Here is a 21,901-nt window from a genome sequence, read left to right on the forward strand (position 1 = left end):
TGCTATAATTAAATCTTGAACGAAAAAGTTGAATGGGGGATGTGAGTTTCCCACTCGCCATGAGAGGAGCGTGGGGTGCACAAGAGGGGTTTGAACTATGAAGTAAAAGGAACCCAAAAGGAAGGACATGCCATGAAATGTGAAACACAATGCCACATGGGTTGTCCTGAGCATCCATCCTTGTACTTATTTTTCTTTGGTTTGTGAAAGTCTGAAAGCTACAAACAAACTGTCGCTATTTTCCCTTCTCTCCTCCCTCACCAATTTCATACAAACCCTAAAATGGACAAAAAGAAATATTTTAATAAAGCTCAAGCGAGCTTGGCCCCTTCTTTCTAGTGCCTCTCTCTCTCTCTCTCCCCCCCCCCTCTCTCTTTATCCGCCTCCCTCTCTCTCTCTCTCTCTACTTTCAGTGTGTTGTGCAGCAGATACGTCCAATGGTATTTTGCTGACAGGTACAATAAGTGATTCTTCACTTCCTAACCTACACACCCCCAACTAATCAATTTTCAAGCTTTAGCTTTATATTTTATTTCCTTTACTACCCACTTTATTGGTTATTAATGGAATCCATGTCAGTGAATAAATGGCTGGAAAACCATACTTCTTCTGCACCCCTTATCTGTAAGTTTACTCTCTCTCTCCTCCTCCTCTCTCACTCTCTCTTTGTTCGTTTGTTTTTATTTATTTGTTTAATAATGGTCTAAAATAGTAAAGTTTTCCATCTTCTTAGCTTCCCAAATTCTTGGAAAAACACTGCTTCCATATCATTAATTTACTGGAAGGAACAAAAGTCTCTGACTTCTAGTTTGGGATTCTAAAAATTTGCAATGTCCAGAGCTGCAGTTCTTGCTTTCCTACTTTGTGTTTTCTTTGTTAAGTAGTCAATTCTTCTTAATTCTGCGTATTGCTGTTTTATATGATGTAATACATTAATACCCTTTTGAATTTGAGAGTCCATAAGATAATCCAGAACTAAATCTTTGCATAATTTGATTTTTGATGTGGTTAATTTTGGTATTTTTAATCTGTTGATGTTGTTTGTTGTGTGAATTTTTGAATTTACATTCTTATTGAAGGTGTTGCAGTTGCAAACAGCCAGAGAGAAGCTTAATTGAGGGGGGTTGAGGGAGGGGTGGGGGGAGGGTGGGGAAAGCAAAAAGGAACAATCAGCTTTTGAAATAAGTGCTTTTATGGACTGGAACTTGAAAGCAGCTTCTTGGGATTTGCCTGAACTAGAACAAGGAACCTTTTCTAACTTAGACACTACAGTTGATGGGTCTAGCAGCTTTGGAGATCATAGGACCTTCAAAGGCAGCAACTTTTCGGTTGATTTGAAGCTTGGTCAGTTGGGTGGCCCTGGGAATAATGAGCTCGTGGGTATGCTGAAGGAGCCGGGTGGTCCGAAAACTACCTCATCATCTCCTTCTGGACCATCAAAGAGGTCAAGAGCGGCTTACAGTGGATCTCAGATGGTTTCATGCCTCGTTGATGGATGCAATTCGGACCTTAGTACTTGTAGGGATTACCATCGGCGGCATAAGGTCTGTGTGCTACATTCAAAGACTCCTGAGGTCACTATTAACGGTAACAAGCAACGATTTTGCCAGCAGTGTAGCAGGTGTGAGATTTGATGAATGTGTCATTTGCATATTTTGAATTTGCATTTCGATTTCATTTGTAGAATGATCATCTGAAATTATTGTCAATTGGAGTTTGTTCATCCATCTTGCATTCTGCTGCCTTAATGGATCATCATGTAGTTTTGTTTAGTGCTATAATTGTAGAGACATCAAATAAAAAGTTCATATTTAAGGCCATTTTATGTTTCTGCAATGCTTCATTGAATTCGTTTGAAGGATCTAGTGCGCCGATCCCTGTTACTTATGAGATAAAGGGTAAGCTGGTTGATTATTTCGGATATACAGTGTTGTTTCGAAGGATCGTCATACAGAATTGCCGCTATACTGAGCTGAAATTTTCTTTCCAGCTGCTTACTTGCTTCGATATAGAACAAATTGCACATCCTTTTTGTTAACTCCTAATTTTAGCTAGACTCTTGTATTGTGTGTATTATTTTTTATGGAACTTCAATGATAAACTGGCAAATGTTTCAACTGATATGTGCGTATTCGTTAGCTTCATTCACATGAGTTATTCCCTCTGTTTTGAGCCACGATCCTGGCAAGATCAAGTCCCTTACGTGAGCTTTTTGTTTTTGTTTTTTTTTTCTCTCTGAAGGTTCCATGCTCCGGAGGAATTTGATGAGGGAAAGAGAAGTTGCAGGAAACGTCTTGATGGACACAACCGGCGGCGAAGGAAGCCTCAACCAGAACCCTTGTCGCACCCGGGAAGTTTTCTGTCCAATTACCAAGGTTAGCTGCAACCTTTGTTTGTGGAGGAGTACTTTATCAAAATTAAAGCTGTGAAAGCAGGCATTTTATTTGAACATCCACTTGGTTGAGTGCTTCATCAACTATGTGCGGTGGTCCTGCCACAGTTGATGATCTAGTGGCCACTAGCAGATCCTTCTCTTCAAATCAATTTTTTTTAAGTTTCTTTGGAACTATTAATCTTCCTGTCAGGTGCTGCTTAATTTCTCTGCTGTCACTAAACTGATCATAAATCACAACCTTGTATGAGTGTTTAAATTAAACTTTCGCACGAATGGATGCTGAGAGGGTAAGCTGAGAAAAAACCAATGTGGATTTATTGCACTAAAATTTGTTTTTCCACTTGTTGCAGGTACCCAATTGTTGCCATTCTCTAGTTCACTTGTATACCCCTCCACCAATGTCATAAACCCTGCCTGGGCCGGCATTGTCAAAACTGAGCCAGATTCCGGGGTTCATAACCTCCAGCTGCCATTGATCGATAAGCAAAACATGTTCCTTGGGTCCTCAGGTAGCACTAGCAGCAGCGGTTACAAGGGAGGAAGGCAGTTCTCGCTCTTCCAGAGCAGCAACAGCTCTCCACTCCACCACAACCACCAAACATCTCATCATCACAGCACTTCTGTCTGCCAACCCCTTCTCAACAACATTTCATTCTCCGAAACTGCTAGTGGTGGTGGTGGGACAACAAAGAGCAAGATGTTTTGTGACAGGTTAACAACTCAAATCCATGATTCGGACTGTGCTCTCTCTCTTCTGTCATCACCGCAGACGCAGCAGACATCTGAAATAGGTTTGAGACACACAGTGCAGCAGCCTAACTCAATCTCTCTGATGCAACAACGACTAGGCCCCAACGGTCTACGCGGAAACAACAGTGCCATGGAGCCCATGGATTCAGTTTTGGTCTCCAATGGAAGTGGTGATGCAAATGTTCATTGCCCCGGAATGTTTCGGTTAATCTCTGATGGTTCTCAGGGCAATGGGAATCAACACCATCAATCCCCTCAAACACTTCCTTTTCATTGGCAGTAGCAAAAATTATTTGCAGGATTTCTAGATCAGTGGTTGCAGAGTGGAATTTAGAACCTCTTTGTATGATTTTGGATGCCTTTTCTTTTGTTAATGTAAACATAAGTATACCATTTATTTATGTACTCTTCAACTATGATTAATTATATGGGCTCCTTATTAATCGTGATGGACAAAAATGCTTTTGCATTCACAATTTCTTAACCTTGCAATTACTTTTGTGCAAAATTGAAATGGTGGTTTTTTTTAAAGGGCGGCGTTATTGGCATTTAAAAAAAAATTCAAGAGACTAATTTTAAGTATATTTTTTTTCTTATATTTCTAGAGCAATGATAAACACGCATCATTTTTTCCTTTTTATACTAATCATGTCCGTTGTTTTCTTTGATTTATTCAATCCAATGGTTAGAAATAAAGAGAGGTGAATAAGATGTTAAAAATAATTGTGAAAATTTATAGATGTCTTGAGTGAAGAATTGTTGTCATTAATGTGTTTATTTGGTAATATGATTGTGTAAACTTAGAGTAGAGTCCCAATAGGTTTTGGAGATCAAATCTTTATTGAGTTTGTATTACTTTTAAGGCAATAATGTCCATCATGATTAGTATAAATAAAGGTAAAAAATCGGGCGGGGGGGGGGGGGGGGAGGGGGGGTGGGTGGTGTGAACATACAATTCTCAAACACCGTCTCTCACCCTTCTCAAAATGCTACAACACATTATTAACACGAAATGTCTCTCTTTGTGAGAAGGAGAGATCCCCGAAAGAAACCTCGCGAAAGCTTTTCACCATCTTCTTCAACATCCAAGAAATACTAAACCCTAATCTCTTCGGTTTCAAGTTATTTTATGCTATGAATACTATGATTATTGTTCTACGCTATATGCATTTTATATGTTGATCTATATGTGTGGGTATATCAAAAAAGAAAAGAAAAGAAAACGATTCCAAAACCCTAAATTGCAGAAGTTGATAAAAACATGCCAAATCCAATTCTTAAATGCCTAAAGCACATAAATCATTCATAATACACCTATGTAAGCTCCAATAATCACATGTTTTTAGAGTTTCGTTTTTGTAATTCGCAATGATCGTGCTATTAACACTTAAAATCATGTAATTACGTTTATGTTCAAATCTTAAGCATAATATGAGCTTAAAATTAAATTATTTGTGTGGAACAAAGGATTTAAACACAAGTCTATAAGAACAATTACTATTTAACTGGGTTTTAACATTTCTGTCAAAACCAACATATGAGTTAAAAACAACTCAGTGAGTCTATATTCGATTATTACGTTATCAGACGTCCGTAATGAAAAAGACAGACGACCCTTTAAAGAATTCAATACGACCAGATACGGATTAATTGTGTTTCTGACATTTAGGTAAAAACCCACAAACAATTTTAAGACAAAATATGCGACAATTGAATATAGATATGGTTATAGTAGAATCACAGGTAAACACCGCATTGGAGCGCACAATCTGAACCGTACATTGATGTACGGTTTTATTGGATTGTTCTCTTTTCCAGAGTAGATAGAAAAGTCTATGGTGTTCATGCAAAAAAGCACCACCTTTTGATGCTTAACTCAAAATAAAACGCCTGTAAAGAGGACCTCCTCCCTCTACCACTATCACCACAGAACAGAGCTACTCTAAACAAACTCATGTTCTGTTCTCATAGACAAAACAGAGGTGGTAAGGGTAATTCGATGGCGGTTGCAAATCCGAAAATTGATCGTGAACAAGGAGTGTTTTCTCGGGTCGACGACGAAATTTTGCAGGACATTCTGGGGAGGCTACCGGGGGTTGAGTTCTCATCAGCAGCCGGCGTCAACACAAATTGGAACAAGAACTGTGGCCAAATGCTCTCTCGACCCAACTCACCAACTTGTAAATTTAAGTTTTTTTTTTTTTTTTTGGTTAATTGTTATGGTATCAACGAGCAGATCACTGAGAAAATAGGTTCTGGAGTTCCAATCATTACCAACAGAGCTATGGGACTAATCGGCACTGATGTCGAAACTCATAATCTGAACGAGGCATGTTCTTAAGTTTATGAAAATTTTAAAGTTTGGTTAATAACATTTGGGCACCAATTAAGATCATGTTGTTGAACATTGTAACGTTTGTGTGAACTGAGCTCAGGGTAATTCTGCATGGAACACAGAAAACACACACACACACACACACACACATATATATATATGTATTTATATCTATGTTTATGTTTGAAATTTGCAACAGTTGATATTGGGACTTCATTCTTGTTGATGGTGTGGGAATCCAACCCGACGACGGCTTCTTCTTCTACCATTCAGATGCTGCAACTGCATCGAACACCATTGATTATACATCTGATAACCTTCAAACTTTGGTCCACAATGATTCCGAAATCCAGCCAGAGGTGGTCGGATGGTTTATCTTCTCCAGCAAGAAACGCGGCACATCGATGTTCAATAGACCTAATGTTGATTGTAAGCCGTTTGCTGACAACTTCCCGGGAGTTCCGGTAGCCAGAATGGTTGGCAATGGGGAGATCGCGTGTGGTGGTTTGCTTGGTGAAGAAGAAGATCAAGAACTCGGTCATCCTCGTTGTTGTGTCCATGCTTGTAGCTCTGTGTACTTGGCCATCACTTATGTTCCTCCCCAAGCTCCATGTTACTTGGAGGAGTAGATGTTTGGTCCGTCTTCTCCCATTGAAAAAGAATAAAGTTTGTTGTTTTTGTTGGGGTGTTGGGCAGAAGTTGGTGTGCTTGTGTTGTCATATGTTGTAAGTGTTTTTATGTACTAGGTCTAGGGCCAGCATTTCACTATGGCTTCTGTAGTCAAATAAGAAGTGCTTGTAGTGTTGATAATTAGTAGTGTTATGTTTATGTATGTTTCTTACAAATTTAATAAAAAGTGGTACAGTTAATTGATGTGTATTTTTTTGCTTAATTTTATGGTTAACAGTTCGTAACACGGCGGTTTTTAAATAGTTAGTCTTATGTAGATAAGTTTTGAAGTATGTAACAATTTTTGTAGGAAAATTTATCAGCTTTATTTGACATGTAATATTAATTATACGTAAAATTGAATTTTTTTATTCGACCAAGCCATCTTGGAATCAAATTCTCTCTTTTCTATTAATGTAAAATATCAATAGTATTAAAATAATAAAAAAAATTAAAATAAATAAATAAAATGAGAAAATTACCTTTACGTTCGATTTTTCCAACCAAAGCTTCAGACGTGTTCGATTTTTCCAACCAAACCAAAACATGCACACACCAAAGCTTCAGACTTTTACAAGTACTTGAGACTTGAGACTCTGAAAGTCGGCATCTTTACGAAACAAGCAGCTCTCCGATGGACGGGGCATCGTCGTCGGCGGCTGCGGCGATAAAAACCGACACAAAACGGCCCCAAACGGCGGCGGCAGGGTTGTTTTCGCCGATAAACGACGACCTTCTCCAGAAAATCCTCTCGCGCCTACCCGCCTTATCCTTCGCATCAGCGGCGTGCGTTAGCAAATCCTGGAACCAAATCTGTAGCCGAATCCTCACTCGCCCGAAGCTCGCCTCCGCCCTCTCTCTCCACCCATCGCCTAAGGTTTGGTTTAGGGTCTAGACCCCTGTTTGGTTTCCGAGAAAATCACAAGCTCAAATTTTGTCGCACATTTTCTCAATTTTGGTGTTGGAATTGATAGGTTGCGGTGAAGGAGGCTATCGAAAAGGTTCTAGCTGAGCCGATACGGCCTCATTTTGTTGTAGCTAATATTGGAAGTGGATTTGGATTGTATGACATTTCCAAGCTTGTATGTGTTCTTGCTCTTATAAACCCCTTAATCTTAATTAGTATATAATTACATACATTTGAATGAAGAGAACCAAATTATGGATTTTTATTTTGTTCTATGTTTGAAATTGCAGATATCGAAAAAATTGGGGTCCAGTGTTCCATTCATCATTTCTACTTCAAGTGGAATATTTGGAAGAGATGCTCTTACCCATGAATTCAAAGAGGTTTCGTGGTTGTGTTTTTTGGGTTTGCCGGGTTTTTGTTCATTAGTTTGCAGCAAGTTTAAGTCTTTACTGATTTCGGATGAAATGTGATTGTTTAGGTTAAGTGGGGAGAGGTTTGTGGTGATGGAATTGATGAAGATTGCTCTATACCAGCAAAGGATGCGAACTACGGCATCCTTTTGACTGTTGGCTTTGTGCCAGGATTGAAAGTTGATGCCATCCCGCTGTTACAAACAATAAAGGTGCCAAATTTTACAGTATAACTACAAATCTGATTTCTATGAGAATTCCACAGCGGTGAATTTCAAATGAGGGAAACTTAGGGCACACAGTCTTTGGTTTTTTATTGTCATTTTTGGGAATTTGTAGAATCTTTCAAGCTCTTTCTGCAGTTTGAATAATGGATTTTCTTGACACATAAATAGTTTCTAATGATATCAGGATCCTCGAGAAGTCTTGCTTGATAAATTCATCATGGATATTAAGGATTACACAGCCTCAGTTTCAGATTGCACGTCCCCGGTTGGAATTATGATGTTTGGAGTGAGTGGCTGTCCTCATACTTTATTGCCTATTTATTTCACTCATTCTTTCTTTCTTTTAAGCAGATGTAGCTTCCCTTTGCCGCATTGCTAACATGTGAATGATTAATGGTACAGGATGGCCTTCGTGACATGAAACCGATTGTTGATGCGTTGGGTGAGTAGTGAGTCCTGAGGACATAATAAATAAAAACAAGGAACCATTTATTTACTGCTCGAAACATTAGGGAGATAAGCTGCTGCTTTCAGATTTTGTGTTGTGATAAACTTTAATGTTGCATGCTCATGCTGGGACTCAATTTTTGTTGATTATATCTCAATGTCTCAATTTGTTGCAGATTATGCTATGCCTGCGGAAACTGTCATCGTGGGTGATGAGAGAGGTCGCTTTTTATATAGAAGTGAGAACGAGTCTAGAAATGTCTGTGGGAGTGCAAAATACTTTACCGACGCTGTTACTCTTGTATTTGCCAAGGATAAAGACAAGCCACATGGTAAGTATTTGGTTTATTCATTTATACAGCATCGTTTTTCCCTTGTTTCCAGCATAGGTTTCTGTTCAATTAGCTACTTGCATGCCTTCAGAAGTGTCAGATACAAAGTAAAGAAAGAAATAAAAGGTACATATCACTTCTCGATAGGGCCTTCCAATATCAGAGCCACTTCAGGTGCAGTCTGTTTTGCAATCTCCCTAGAAGATTTGAAACACATCAAGATGTATTCATTTGTGAACTAGTCCTTTTCGTGTTTAATGTTTTTTTCCTAGGTAAACATGTTTAATGCTTTCATGCTTTATAAAATTTCTTTCGGTTTCAAACTTTCAATTACAGTATATCTCCAAATTTTGGAACCATGTTTTATCAAAATTGAATAACTTTTAAGGGTTCTCATATTTGAGAGATGCATGCTGATCTTTAATTTTCACAAGTGAAGATTTTTCATCTCTCTTTCATGCATAGCTTTTTCCAAATATTTCTTATTTTATAAGTGCACTTTCAGATATATCGTATGCCTCATTATGCACTCGTAAGGTTTCATACACATTTGCTTCAGTTTTTTTCCTTGTAACTTATTTGCTTCCTTCTTACTCTAACAACATATCTATGGTGGCTTTCTTGTTCTGTAAAGTTATCATGTCAAACTACCCAATGTGTTTTGTTAGGCACTTATTCGGTTTTGTATAAATGAAAAGGTATTGGAGACATTCAATTCCAAATTGCATTATCAAATGGAGTGTCCACAGTCGGTTCCCGGCACAAGGCTGTTTCTGTCAAAGTGAATGACTGTGAGCGTTCTACTTGGCTTACTGCTAGAAGAGAAGGACACCCAGAAATTCTGGACGGTCAACAAATTCTCGATGATATCAACGATGAGGTAAAACTTACAGTTAAATTTTCCATGTGGTGCATTTCAAAAGTCTGCTGAAAGTGCCAGTTGACTTGAAGCATTGTTTTACGTTAGTCTAGTGAATTAAATATATTACAAGTGAGTTCTGTTTAAGAAATCTGATTATTTTAGAACTATCATGCTTCTTACAAGCGCCTGTGTTTGTTTTTCAAATGAATATTTGACAGTTAGCAAATCACGTTGATTCTTCGGATCTGTACATTGGGGTTACGAAACGTAGAAAAATCTCTATTGGGTCAGAGAAGCCACGGTGGATCACGTCCTTGGAATACCATGGAGTTGTAGGGTAATACTCAGGACTACTTTTTTAATTGGCTAGTATTGTCTAATTGTTGCTGCATATGTTCCTGTAATGAAGAAATATGAAATTCTTTAAAACAAGAACATCCTTCTCTGCGTCCTACACTTCGATTTATGGTTCGTCTGCTCATCCCTGTCAAACTCCTTGCTCCATCTGCCACTTCACTGTTGTTACTGTTTGTTTTCCACTATCAAATAGTGGTTAGTACAGGATCATAGCTGGAAAATCAATTTAAGAGTGTAAAGTAAAATACCTTAATTCGGAGGCGGTACTACGATCTTCTTCTTCATGTATTATATATCCCATCATCTGCATCTGCCTTTGCTGAGACCAATCTGTGTTATCGTGTGGTCTCAGGTCACTGGCTATAACATGTATAATGCCACAACTATTTTCAATAATGACTGTCATTTAATGGGCTTCAGAATTGTTCTTATATATATACACACACACACGCTTTTTTCTTATTATGCTCCGTCTGAACTGTTCAGAAATGGAATTCATAAAAGCCTCTACGTCTAACCTAAACCTAGAAATTCTATTGTGGGCAATGACTATAAATTCCTGGTTGCGGTAAAGTGATTGATTTCTAGGAAACTAGTAATAGATCTCAATGGATGAATTGAACTAATTGATCGTTTGATCGGAAATATACTTGTTTCTATCCTTTTAAGTATGTTTGATGATTTGATAAATCATTTATGATTTTGATTTAACTATTAACATGAAGCTATTCTGCAGAGGAGATGATCAGTACCTTTATGTCAGTGGCGTTGGCATAAAAACTGGCGATTACTTCAACTTCTACCGTTCAGACCCCGAAACTGCATTAGCTTCATGTACCAGCATCTCTTCAAGCCTGAAAAAATTGAAGGTCAATCAAACTCAAAAACATCACTGTCACATGAGCGAAGTATTTGGGGGTTTTATGTTCGCTTGTTGTGGCCGTGGTGAGCCATTCTTTGGACGCGCCAATGTTGATGGCTCTCCTTTTGTGGAGAACTTCTCCACGGTTCCGTTGGCAGGAATATTTTGCGGGGGAGAAATTGCACGTGGCTCTTTGAGGTTGACCGGGGAATCTCAGAAAGATAGCGATGCTCGTTGCACTCTGCATGTCTACTGCACCATTTATCTTGTGCTGTCATATACTCCAGCACCAGCACCAGCACCATTGGAGCATTAGATGTTGCCTGCTGCTCTTCCCTTGAATCTCTTTGTTTTAGTACAGTTAACTGTTTATACATTTCGGCTATACAGTCGGTGATCGATATAGCACGCTTCAATTTGCAGTTAGGTGTTTTCTTTTCTGCATAGCACGCTTTCATGCAATATACAAAAAGCTTTATATACAGTTGATGATCCAGACATTTATATTATGTGCGAGATTATTTTTCAAGAAAATATAGAAAAGCATGAATGGGAAGGTGCGTTGATCATGTTTGGTGTATTTCTGATATAAAACATGATTTCTCTCAGTTATGATTATGTATACGTATATGTTGTACTATGTATGTGTGTATATATACTAATTAGAAACAAGGAAAGCTGCAAAAATAGAATCGGTTACAAACTTTTAATCAAAAATATTTCTCGAATGACACTAAACATCCAATAAACCCGACACAAAGCATACAACAGAAGGGCATCAACTCGTATGTGTACGACAACAATAAAAAGTAATAAAGTCTTGTCCTACTAAGTAGGGTGGATTGTATAAATCTTTGAATGCCACTGTGCTCTGTATTGCACCAAGTCTTCCATTAGCTCTAAATACTCCAAAGTACGGCTTCTAATTCTATCTTGTTTTGTTTATAACTGGTTCTATTCTATTTGTATATATCTACTTACTTTTATAAAATAAAAATTGCGATAAAGTTAAAATGCAACTGAGATATTGGCACGGCTCAATCAAATTAAATGACCCAATCCTCTGGGAGATTTTATTTGATTGAGCCATTCCAACATCCCACATTTTCCAGCAAAACAAGAACACAAAACCACAAGGGCACGAGTCATCACTTCCACCTCCATGGATCATATCACTCTCTCAAAAACTTCCTTCTTTATTTGGTTTTCGCCGTGACACATATCGATCGCCTTGGTCTCCGCCGTGACACATCCACCGCGAGGTAGTCGATGATGCAGAGGGAAAAAGAGAGGTGATGGATGTGGAGAAGCCATTGAATTTGCAAATGTGATGAGGGAAAGAGTGGAATTTATAGAGAGGGTTGCAAACAAATAGAAATATAACTGTTCGAGTGCACCTTTAGATATATATACTTTACATACATGTAAAATAAAATCGTAAATGGTGGGCCTCCCGAACGAAGAGCCCTGTGTAGTGTCATCACTTGCACACCCTCAAAGCCGGCTCTGTTTAGAACCTTAATGAACGAATTCAAATTATAGTATTATCAATGAAAAACAGTGAGGTTGAACAGGCAAACCATGAAATTAAACAGCCAACAATATTGTATGAAATTCATTGCCGTCCGAGTTAGATGTGTTCTAGTGAAGGTCTCATTTGTGGTTGGTGCTTTGAAAAGTTCTTAGATTCTCATAACTACGACTTTAAAATGCATACGTTAAATAGGTTTATAAATGGAAGATAATTGAAACTCTTCACCTAACCAAATCATTTTTTTAGGGGTGCAAATTGTCACGCTTGAAGAGTTTAGAGGGAATACTTTCATTTGGTTTAATCTTTTCGGCTATCCTTCTCAATCTGCATGCTGCACCGATGGTTCAAACTATCTATTTTCTGTGTCATCTCTTCAAAATCATTATTACAATAAATTAATTATATCCAATAAATAGACGAATCATGTTTCTTACTTGAATGCTAAAATTTTGACAACGTTAATCGAACGGTTTCTAGTTTGGTTGCTTTTTTCTTCAGAATTGATTTTTAAATGTAACCTAAACCTTTCGTTCATCAAGCAACATTGTATGATGTAGAGAAAGCTAAGAAATTAAACGTCTGAATGAAAAAGTTGCTAGCATCCGCTAAATCAAATACAAGTCGAAATCCACACAACTTAAATATAGGCTTAAAATCCAAGTTGGAATTAATTATGTTTAGTAGACGTTGCAGAGGCCGTCTGATAATGCATGGCAGTGGCGTGTTCATTATCTCACAAAAGACACAAAAACTACGTTTGCATATTCGCCAACCCATTAAGCCAAAACAGTCAATGACCTGACCTAATTTCTTGTCCCATTTTCTTCATGATTTAGTGCATGTCCTTGAAGAAAAAATGAATATATCTACAACTAACAACCCAACTGAAAACGAAACTAGATTTGACATTACTTAGAGCCACCCTCTAGAAGAAAGTGGTTGCAGTATTGTTGTTTGTCCGTAACGTTACACGATGATGTAAATCGACTATTGCTCTCATTTCTACTCACAATAGAGAGCGAGAGAGAGATTTTATAAGAGCTTTCTTTATTTAACCTTTGACACTGTTCTTGGAATCGAATCCTACTTTAACTTTTATCATCATAAAAGAGAATTGAATGCTTAACTTAGTCGAAAAATCTCTCTATTTTCTTTTAATACAAATGAACGGAATTCAATATAGTCTCACCCTTTTTCTTGCAAAAATATAAAATTGCGCATCCCCACACTAATCGAATGTTGCAATAGTATACATTGCAGGTATAATAGTGATTTAAGAAGAATCGGAAATAGCCATTTTCCATTAATCAAATCAAAAACATAAAAACAAGTTATAGCTGGCATCTGACCAAAAAGAAAAATGGAAATTAATAAATAGTCGGCAGCCGACAAAAAAACATACAAACAAAAACAGTCAGAAAAATGTCTAGTATCATTTTAGCAAACTCCTTCTTCGTGTCATCGGTTACTAGTTGCAGATATAGCTGGAGTTTCGTGGCCTCGTGATATTCTTATGTAATTTTTCTTTTTCTTTTGGGCTTACGGCCTGTTGTCAACCAAAAATAACAGTTATCCATCTTTCAAGTTTCACACTTAGGCCACAAAAAAGTCTGAAGAGGGGAAATAAAAAGATTTAAACCCTCCAAGATTCAGTATTTAAGTGTATTTGGATCAATCATTGTCTGCATTGTGGGATATCAGTATCTCGGATGCATTGTGGGATATGATCAAGTAATTTAAGTCTTTTGACATCGTTTGTTGGAGGAAGAGTTGAACACTGAATCTCAGACGCAGAAGTGAACGTTTGAGTAAATTATTGCTCTAAGTAGTGAAACAAATGATTTTTCCATGAAAAGTAGATAATGGTTTAGTTGGTGTTCTGGATTGCTACACCAACCAAAAGGGGAAAGGAAGAGGAAGTGGTCAGCTGGATGGAATATTTTCCACCAAACCTAAGAATCTATAATCCCACAGTCCATACAAACGAATAATAAGAATCTCATGGACGATAATTGTTGAATTAAAAACGACTCAAAAACTTTTTAGATGCCATCGCTATATGCCGATATGTTTATATGACTTTAGAAGAACAGCAATGGTGAATCTTTTATATATGACATCAAGTCAGCTACAACCACACACATTGAGCTTAAACAAAGAGCTAAACAAATGGGGAAACAAGTGATCAGAATTTTCGGACAAGTCTTGGCTGGAAACTACTATTAAACATCCGATTGTCGGTTGATATTTCAAACAATTCGATCGAAATACAAGGTAGACACCCAAAAAAGATAGCTCTGCTGTCTCGGAGCTGCTTATTTCCTTCCTTGCAAGGAAAGCCTCCAACTAAACGATACAAGGAAACATGATGATGAAACTGATCAAATGGAAATCCCCAAAGACTTCTTGAACTTTTCAACCTCCAAATATACTGTGGAGTACGGGAGGAATTCTTGGAAATATTCTTTGCTTAAATCATTTATCGCGACCGCGAGTTTGGGGATCTCCAAGGTCTCTTCATGTGTTAGAGTTCGGACAAACCTTGCCGGGTTTCCAGCCCAAAGTTCACCAGTTGGAATTCTCCTCCCCGGGGGAAGTACAGATCCAGCTTCAAGGATAGCGTGGGTCTCCACCAAGGAACCTTCCATTAGGATCGAATGCTGCCCAACAATGCATTCTGGCTCAATCGTGCAGGACCGCAACAGACTGTATGCGCCAATAGTCACAAACCTCTCAATGGATGTCTCTGCTGGAAGTCCTGAGATAATGAACGTGTTGCGTATTATAAACCAGAAAAAGGAAAACTAATGAAAATGGCTTGAAAACAACTTTGAGTTTTAATGATAAGGACAAAATATAGGGTAAAGTGAATAGTACCATGATTGACTTTTTAGTGTAAAAATGTGGTTTTTCGTTAAAGTGAACAGTACAGTGGGCTTTTCGTTAAAACTCCCCTCAGAAAATCCCAGCAGATCAAATAGCAATAGATTCCTTGCATATTTAAACATATCCTAACAACGATTTCTTGCATGTGGTCCAATATCCTAGTGGATAGGGTGCTAAGTTCCTACCCATGCGTCCCGGTTTCGAAACTCCCCCTCTCCTAAATTATTGTAATAGTTTCGAACTCTTCCCCCTTCCCCTAATAACAATAAAAATTAAAAAAAAAAAAGAAAAAAAATCCGAAAAACACCTGATATGCATGTCAAGAAACATCAACTAATAACAATGGAATACAAAAGAATCATTACTGCCTTCAGAGATGCACAAACAACCGGTGTATTTTTAAAACAAATTGATAATATTAACATTTGCTCTTTACACAAAGACAATGAAGATGATAGATCAGATCACTTGGATAAGGTTAGTCTCTGGTTAGGACCAGGAACAATGTAGAGATCTGTGGAAACTTGGAGTAAAACGAATTTAGAAATACAATGCTCTAGGGTTATATGCTCAAAGTTTTTAAAGAATTCCAACTCAGTATTTACATCCCAAGTAAGTCTTTAACGTTCAATAAGTTTCTAGCAAGAGATGTTGCATGGATATAAGTTCAGGAATGGCCAGATGCCCATAAACGGTCACCTGTTTAAAAATATTAAATACAAATGCCAACTAATCGACACTATAACTTTCTTACTTATCGCTTGAAATAAAAAAAACTCTGCAAAAATGCCACTGATCTTATCCATCAATAATTATTGGAACCCGCTGTTCCTCACAACGAAGAGAACTTCTATATTGTATAATGAATGATTGACACCCATGCCTAGCATATCTCTCTACCTATGAACTCAGAAAATGGAGAATGGACTAAGGATGATCTAATAGGCCCCATATCTGAAAAGAAACTCCAAATGACAGAGGCAATTACACGCTGCCTCTAAAAGAACACTACCTCCTGCCCTCCCTTGTTTTTAAAAATCCCCTTCTATTTATTTATGTCCATACCACCCAGGTGATAGCCATCACACTATTTCTACAAGACAGTCGCTTTCTTCCCACCAACAAAAGCACAATGAATCTCAAAGAACAAAGAAATGCATGAAGCCCGTACCACCCACAACAACTTTGTTTCCCTTATCAACTTGTGGCATACGTTCAAAGCAATATTGCAATCAAGAAAAAAAGGTCAATATTCTTGCCAACCTTTTCGGATATAATGTACCAACAGGGTGACATAAAAAATTAAGGCCTTTCCTCCGAATGATATCCCAATTCCTACCATGAGCAATAATGCAAGCACAAATTTGTACCATCAAAAGTACTCCTTCCGAATCATTGCATAAGGATTAAAACTAGGAAAGGATATCTCAAGAGTCACTACTCAACAGTGGTTGCATGAAAATAGACAGCCAGCATCAACTCCCCAAAATATTTTATTCCTTCTAAGAGATAGTAAGGAGAAATTTATATCCATGAAAGTAAAGAAGAAAGCTGCCTAACTTCCAAATCATTCAAATTCTACAAAAAGTAAAACTTCAACCGCTCAGCAGAGAAGAGACAGCGTACACATTGGCAGATTAGGAAATACTTCCCTAATTCGCACAAAGGAGAGTTTCCAATCCACTTATCCTTCCCGTCTAATTTTAATGAAATCCCCACAAGATGAAGAGTGGGACAGGAGGAAATAACGAGTAACAACCTTTTGAAGTGTCGTTACAAGGACATTGACTCAAACCTCTACCGGTCTAACCACTATATCGCCCGTTATTGACATATCTATATTTTCTTGTGATGACACTATGGGAAAGGGAATTACCCTTTTTTTTCTTCTAAAATGAAATCGCAGCCAACTTATCCTAAAGGAGTAAAATTTATGATTTTAAAATTGCCTACACCTTCCACGAAACATGATCCATCTTACATTAACAAGATACAATTTCCCACCAACACACGATGCCTTTTTTCCTTCTCTCCTACAAAAAATCTACCACTAGTACCTGTTTCTCCATTCTTTAAATCACTTTTCTCGAAATCCAAACGAAGAGAAGAAAACTGAACTAAAAGCCATTAAAAATTCACTGAATTAGTGTAAATTCATCTCCTTTAAATGTGTACACCTCTTGCCATCTTTCTCTTATCCATCTTCTCAACCACCGAACCCGAAAAACTAACAGCTCGCGAGTTACATTACACCTAGTGAAAGGCCCAAATGTACTACGAAATTCCAGTATTTACTTACAAGTTTCAAATTTTTCTTCGAATTCTCAGCCAATTAACCTCAACAGCTTAACAAATGCACAACAATTATAGTCACTGCAGCAATCTGAAACTACAATTCAGCTACCAACTCACTTTTAATCGAACAATTAACAGAATCTCAAGCAAAACAAAAAAATAGAAATAACCAAAAATTAAGAAATCAAATGGAATATAAAATCGAAAAGCTAGAAAATTGAAGAACCTACCTGTGGGGGAAGACCAAGCGGCGTGGAGGACACATCTTTCCTGAACATTGGAGCAGAATCCGACGGTGATCTTATTGAGATCGCCGCGGAGGACCGACCCTGGCCAAACGGATGCTCCGTCGCAGACCGTGACCTGACCCGCCAAGACCACGTTGGGTGCCACGTATGCGTCGACGGCGATCTTCGGGAGCCACTGGCCGAGTGGAATTATCCTTCTCTGGCCTCTGTAGTCCCACTTGACCCGATCCGGCGAGGGTGTTATTGCCGCGGCTTTTGCTGCTTCGGCGGAGAAGGTGCGGTGGAAGGCGGATGGCTGGGCTGAGCTGGAGAAGGAGGTTAAGGCTCTCCTGGAGACGCGAGCTACGGCTGCCATTGGAGAGGAGCAGAGAGAGAGAGAGAGAGAGAGAGAGAGAGAGAGAGAGAGAGGGAGAGGTGGCTTGGGAGTGGGAGCTGGAAATGGAGGAGAGAGCGAGGTGGGCGAGTCGGGTGGGGGTTTGATTTGGATGTGGGCCGTAGATTATGATGTATGTATTATGGGCGGAAGCCCGGGAATTTTTATGCCAAAAGCCCAATTATTATGATCCAATCAATGTAAGCCCCAACCAACTAAGTGGAATTAGAATACTCTTGGATACGACGATGAGAAATTGTCCGTCACGTAGTGTTACCATACCCGCTCATGCATTAACATATGAACAACAAACGCTAATATGTCATGGATACATGGTATAATGTTGATAAGTAGATATACGGATTATAATATAAGTGAATTAATAATATCACGTGGCGGTGTGACAGTCACACTGAAAATTTTCTCATGAATCAAGTTTAAACTCTAGCATTAAAAGTGAATATATTACTTCGATACTTGAAAAAGTGTTCATTTGTCTTCGGGAGGGCAATCCGAATTTGAATCTTTCAACATTTGGAAGAAAAATTTGATAAATTAAGAGTTAGTTGATAAAAAGCGTTCATGTTGAATACATATATTCTTATGTTCTACAGAATTTTGTTTGCAACTTTACCTATTTAATTCATGCTTCTCTAATGTTATGGCATGCTTGAGCCAGTAGCCAATATGTCGAGAATCATTACTTTTTCAAGAGTTTTGTGCAGAAGTACTTCTCCATTCATGGATTGTGGAAGTTCTTGGGTGATTTAATAAGAACTTTTTTCTGTTTTTCTCTTTGGGTTTTAGTTTAGTTGATCTTAATCAGTCTAATTTGTATGAGTTCTTTCTGTAGTTCTTGTTTCTTTGAAATAAGAAGATAAAAATTATGTACGTACGTAGGCAAAGAAATATTCCTTTTTATCATGTTTTATATGGATAGAAACTTATGCATAATATCGATCCACAACATCATATAATGTACATTCATTTCCACGAAGTTCATATAGTTCGTACACAAGAAATTAGAAACACACAACAGCAAAAGCTATGATCGCAGTCCCTCACAACAGCAAAAGCTGCAGCCACTAATTATATATAAGCAGCTTTTTCAAATTAATTAGGCAGCAGCTGGTGTTGCTGCGAGAACATAACCCTGAATTTCAAATTAGTTCACTCACACAATAAGATTATAATTGATTAACAGCAAGCTTAAGTAGCGATCAACATAATTAACATAATACTTAGTTTAGCAAGTCTATGTAACTTGGAAATGCACTCATGCATGCATTTGCTCCCGAAGTAGTTGTCGAGGTCGACGAGGTGACATCAGCAAAATGAAACTCCTTCGACTTAACCTCAATTCACAAGACAAAGTAGCATGTGTTAACCAAACGAAAATGTCCAATTAACTATGCATTTCTATATGCTTGATTGCAATTTGCAAAGCAATTAGAAACTAATTAGTAGAGGAAATTAGGCAATGTTTACTCACTCTTTTTTGCAGACGCTTGTTTTCTTCTTGCAATTCTTTATGCTGCAGCAGCATTTTATACAACTTAATTACACGAACTACTATTTCCGCACGTCCAAAGTAACAATGCATTTGAATTAATCGAAACAACGTAATTAAGTAGGAAATTACGAGGGTTGTTACCTTTCTTTTCAGCAAGTTGACGTTCTCCGAAATGATCTGTCTCTGTTAATTAGTTTAATCACATATCCGTTAAGCATAAATCTGTAGGTGTTCACTTTGGTACTACAAACTAAACCTAAAATATAGTACTAGTTGTGACTGATTAGTTATGTATTACTGTTTTTCTATGAGCATATACCGATTTAGAGCGGATGCGTTCAACCCCAGTTTTTAACTGTCTTTCCAACTGCTTTAATTCTTGCATACCAAGCGTTGATAGCTCTTCTCCAGCCAAGTTCCTACATATAGATGTTCGTAATACCATGTTAATTATTTAAAAATATGTTGAGAACAACCATATATATACATAACCTCCTATAGGATGAACGGAATAAAATTGTTCTAGTTGCTAGAAGGCCTACTTCAGCCGCATTTCGAGGTTCTGTATTGATCTTCTTAACTCTTCGGTTTCATTCCTCCAATACTGCAAAATAAAAACCGCAGATCAAAGTAATTTATTTACCATTTGTTGCAGAGACGAGATGTGATAGAATAATGACAGCAAATTTAACTCTGAAAATGTTTTTTTTGGTTCACTACTCTTTTAGAAGTGATTAATAACTAGATAATTAGAGGTGTTTTTCTTCCCTCTAGGGACCAATTGGGAATAACTCTCATATATTTGTTTAGCTTAGACAAAAGATCAGAGTGGTTATCTCGGTTGAACAGAATTAGGATCTACATTAGGGACCCATTTGAATTGAAAGAATAAAATATTTTACCATGGACGAGGAAGTACCAAAGAGTTTCAGACTGAATTGTTAAAAATTAATGTAATGCATGCAGGAAACTAAACAAAGAACTTTCAAGTACCAGTTAAACCACCACGTGAAAGGTGTCATTTGAAAGTTCTCTCACATGATGCTTCTAGTCATTTTTAGGTCCCTCTACATAATTTTTTGTAGTGCAATATATCCTATAACAAAATTAGCCTAACTTTCATGAAACTTTGGAGTCCTTCGTCTAAACGTACCGGTTAAGAACTTAGATTATTTTTCTTGATATATTATCTTCTTCTTTTTTATTTACTATTACTCCATAGTTCACATGATGTTGTTAGTGGTCACATTGATAGGACATGAAATACCCAAATATTAATCGTGTTCTTCAGAACTTCATGACATGTGAATTAGTATTGCCATGTTTAGGTGTTATGTACGGTCATCCCATAAAATTTTTACCAAAAAGAGCAATATATAAATGTATTATACCTCCATGGTTCTGGCCCTTCTGAAGGTTGAGTTGTTTGATTCAGGCAACCCTACTTCACGTCTATACATGGCAATGGTCCTATTTATGCTGCATCACAAGTTAACATAACAAATTATTAATTAATATGATCATCATTAAACCTACCTAGCTAGTTTAATTACTTGTTAATTAAACGTACTCGTGGCTTGCAAATTCGTAGGCCTTGCCAGAGTGAGAGAAGACGATGACGGCAACTTCAGCATCGCAGAGGATAGAGAGCTCAAAAGCCTTCTTCAGCAGTCCATTTCTGCGTTTGGAGAAGGTCACATGTCTGCTTGTTGGGTTATCTATTCTCTTCAGCTCCACTTTCCCCCTCCCCATTTTTACTAATACCTTATTATATTTGTCCACTGCAACTTACTCACCGTTCCATACTATATATAGAAGAATATTCATGTTAATTTGTAATTAATTAGGAGATTGATTTGTGATTAGCGCAGATGAAGGTGCTGGTTAATAGTTTTTTTTTTTAATTTTTGACACGACGTCACTACCAAATTCCCCTTTTGCAATCATCCTACTCTCTTTCATTATTATTGGTACTATATATAAAATGACAAACCCTAATCTGTTACTGTTAAGAACCCTAATCATTCAGTTATGTGAAGCTTCGGCCTTTTTCTGAAACCTAACTTCCTCAGTCCTCTCCTCACAAACCTCTTTAATATTATGGTTTGGCTTGCGGGGGTGTGTCTGTGCTAAAACTACTGCAGTAACTCAAAAATGTTGTGGAAAATGAGAGATTTTATTATGTCACAAATTCAGCTTGTATTAATCGTTACTAGACAGTTAGTGCACTTTTTCAACAAGCGGCAAATATTTATTGGATGGTGACGTCATTGAAAATAAATCTTGACTAGATAAGAAACTATCTTCGTCGAAAAGGCATCGGATCCTTGAGTTGTGCTATTCCCCAGCTACGTGCCCATGTTTATGAACCCTCAAATAAATTAACGAACATATGTATGTAAAATTATATCATTCTAGCTATAGGTTACATCTAAGCATCATTTCTCTTATAAAGATAGAACGCTATAGTTACATCTAAGCATCATTTCTCTTATA

The 21,901-nt window shown here is 37.6% G+C and overlaps 4 protein-coding genes across 7 annotated transcripts; 2 read left to right on the forward strand and 2 right to left on the reverse strand.

Moving 5' to 3' along the window:
- Positions 1 to 371: 371 nt before the first annotated feature.
- Positions 372 to 3,588, forward strand: LOC137710768 (squamosa promoter-binding-like protein 13A). 2 transcript variants are annotated; one of them, XM_068449891.1, is made up of 4 exons: positions 372 to 624; positions 1,080 to 1,621; positions 2,242 to 2,375; positions 2,746 to 3,588. In XM_068449891.1, exons 2-4 carry the CDS (start codon positions 1,194 to 1,196, stop codon positions 3,426 to 3,428), a joined length of 1,245 nt encoding a protein of 414 aa, XP_068305992.1. In that variant the 5' UTR covers positions 372 to 624; positions 1,080 to 1,193; the 3' UTR covers positions 3,429 to 3,588. The 2 variants fall into 2 exon arrangements, with proteins under 2 accessions (XP_068305992.1, XP_068305993.1); XM_068449892.1 differs by lacking the exon at positions 372 to 624 and having other exon boundaries at positions 645 to 1,621.
- Positions 3,589 to 6,668: 3,080 nt separating this feature from the next.
- On the forward strand, positions 6,669 to 11,125 carry LOC137710843 (F-box/LRR-repeat protein At5g63520-like). Of its 2 annotated transcripts, none has more exons than XM_068449984.1 (10): positions 6,669 to 7,026; positions 7,124 to 7,231; positions 7,347 to 7,439; positions 7,538 to 7,681; positions 7,881 to 7,982; positions 8,099 to 8,138; positions 8,320 to 8,601; positions 9,174 to 9,355; positions 9,556 to 9,674; positions 10,431 to 11,125. In XM_068449984.1, the coding sequence occupies exons 1-10, from the start codon at positions 6,784 to 6,786 to the stop codon at positions 10,870 to 10,872; spliced, it is 1,755 nt and encodes a 584-aa protein (XP_068306085.1). In that variant the 5' UTR covers positions 6,669 to 6,783; the 3' UTR covers positions 10,873 to 11,125. The 2 variants fall into 2 exon arrangements, with proteins under 2 accessions (XP_068306085.1, XP_068306086.1); XM_068449985.1 differs by having other exon boundaries at positions 8,320 to 8,475.
- Positions 11,126 to 14,178: 3,053 nt separating this feature from the next.
- LOC137711103 (gamma carbonic anhydrase-like 2, mitochondrial) lies at positions 14,179 to 17,932 on the reverse strand. The gene is made up of 2 exons (XM_068450306.1): positions 17,502 to 17,932; positions 14,179 to 14,848 (listed from the first exon to the last, which is right to left on the reverse strand). The coding sequence occupies exons 1-2, from the start codon at positions 17,872 to 17,874 to the stop codon at positions 14,472 to 14,474; spliced, it is 750 nt and encodes a 249-aa protein (XP_068306407.1). The 5' UTR covers positions 17,875 to 17,932; the 3' UTR covers positions 14,179 to 14,471.
- A 929-nt stretch (positions 17,933 to 18,861) lies between these two features.
- Positions 18,862 to 21,181, reverse strand: LOC137711651 (agamous-like MADS-box protein AGL19). Of its 2 annotated transcripts, none has more exons than XM_068450906.1 (7): positions 20,976 to 21,181; positions 20,797 to 20,884; positions 19,948 to 20,009; positions 19,725 to 19,824; positions 19,547 to 19,588; positions 19,385 to 19,426; positions 18,862 to 19,247 (listed from the first exon to the last, which is right to left on the reverse strand). In XM_068450906.1, the coding sequence occupies exons 1-7, from the start codon at positions 21,155 to 21,157 to the stop codon at positions 19,134 to 19,136; spliced, it is 630 nt and encodes a 209-aa protein (XP_068307007.1). In that variant the 5' UTR covers positions 21,158 to 21,181; the 3' UTR covers positions 18,862 to 19,133. The 2 variants fall into 2 exon arrangements, with proteins under 2 accessions (XP_068307007.1, XP_068307006.1); XM_068450905.1 differs by having other exon boundaries at positions 18,862 to 19,241; positions 20,976 to 21,170.
- Positions 21,182 to 21,901: the final 720 nt, after the last annotated feature.

This window comes from Pyrus communis, chromosome 12 (genome assembly GCF_963583255.1).
Source record: "Pyrus communis chromosome 12, drPyrComm1.1, whole genome shotgun sequence".
Lineage (NCBI taxonomy): Eukaryota > Viridiplantae > Streptophyta > Magnoliopsida > Rosales > Rosaceae > Pyrus > Pyrus communis.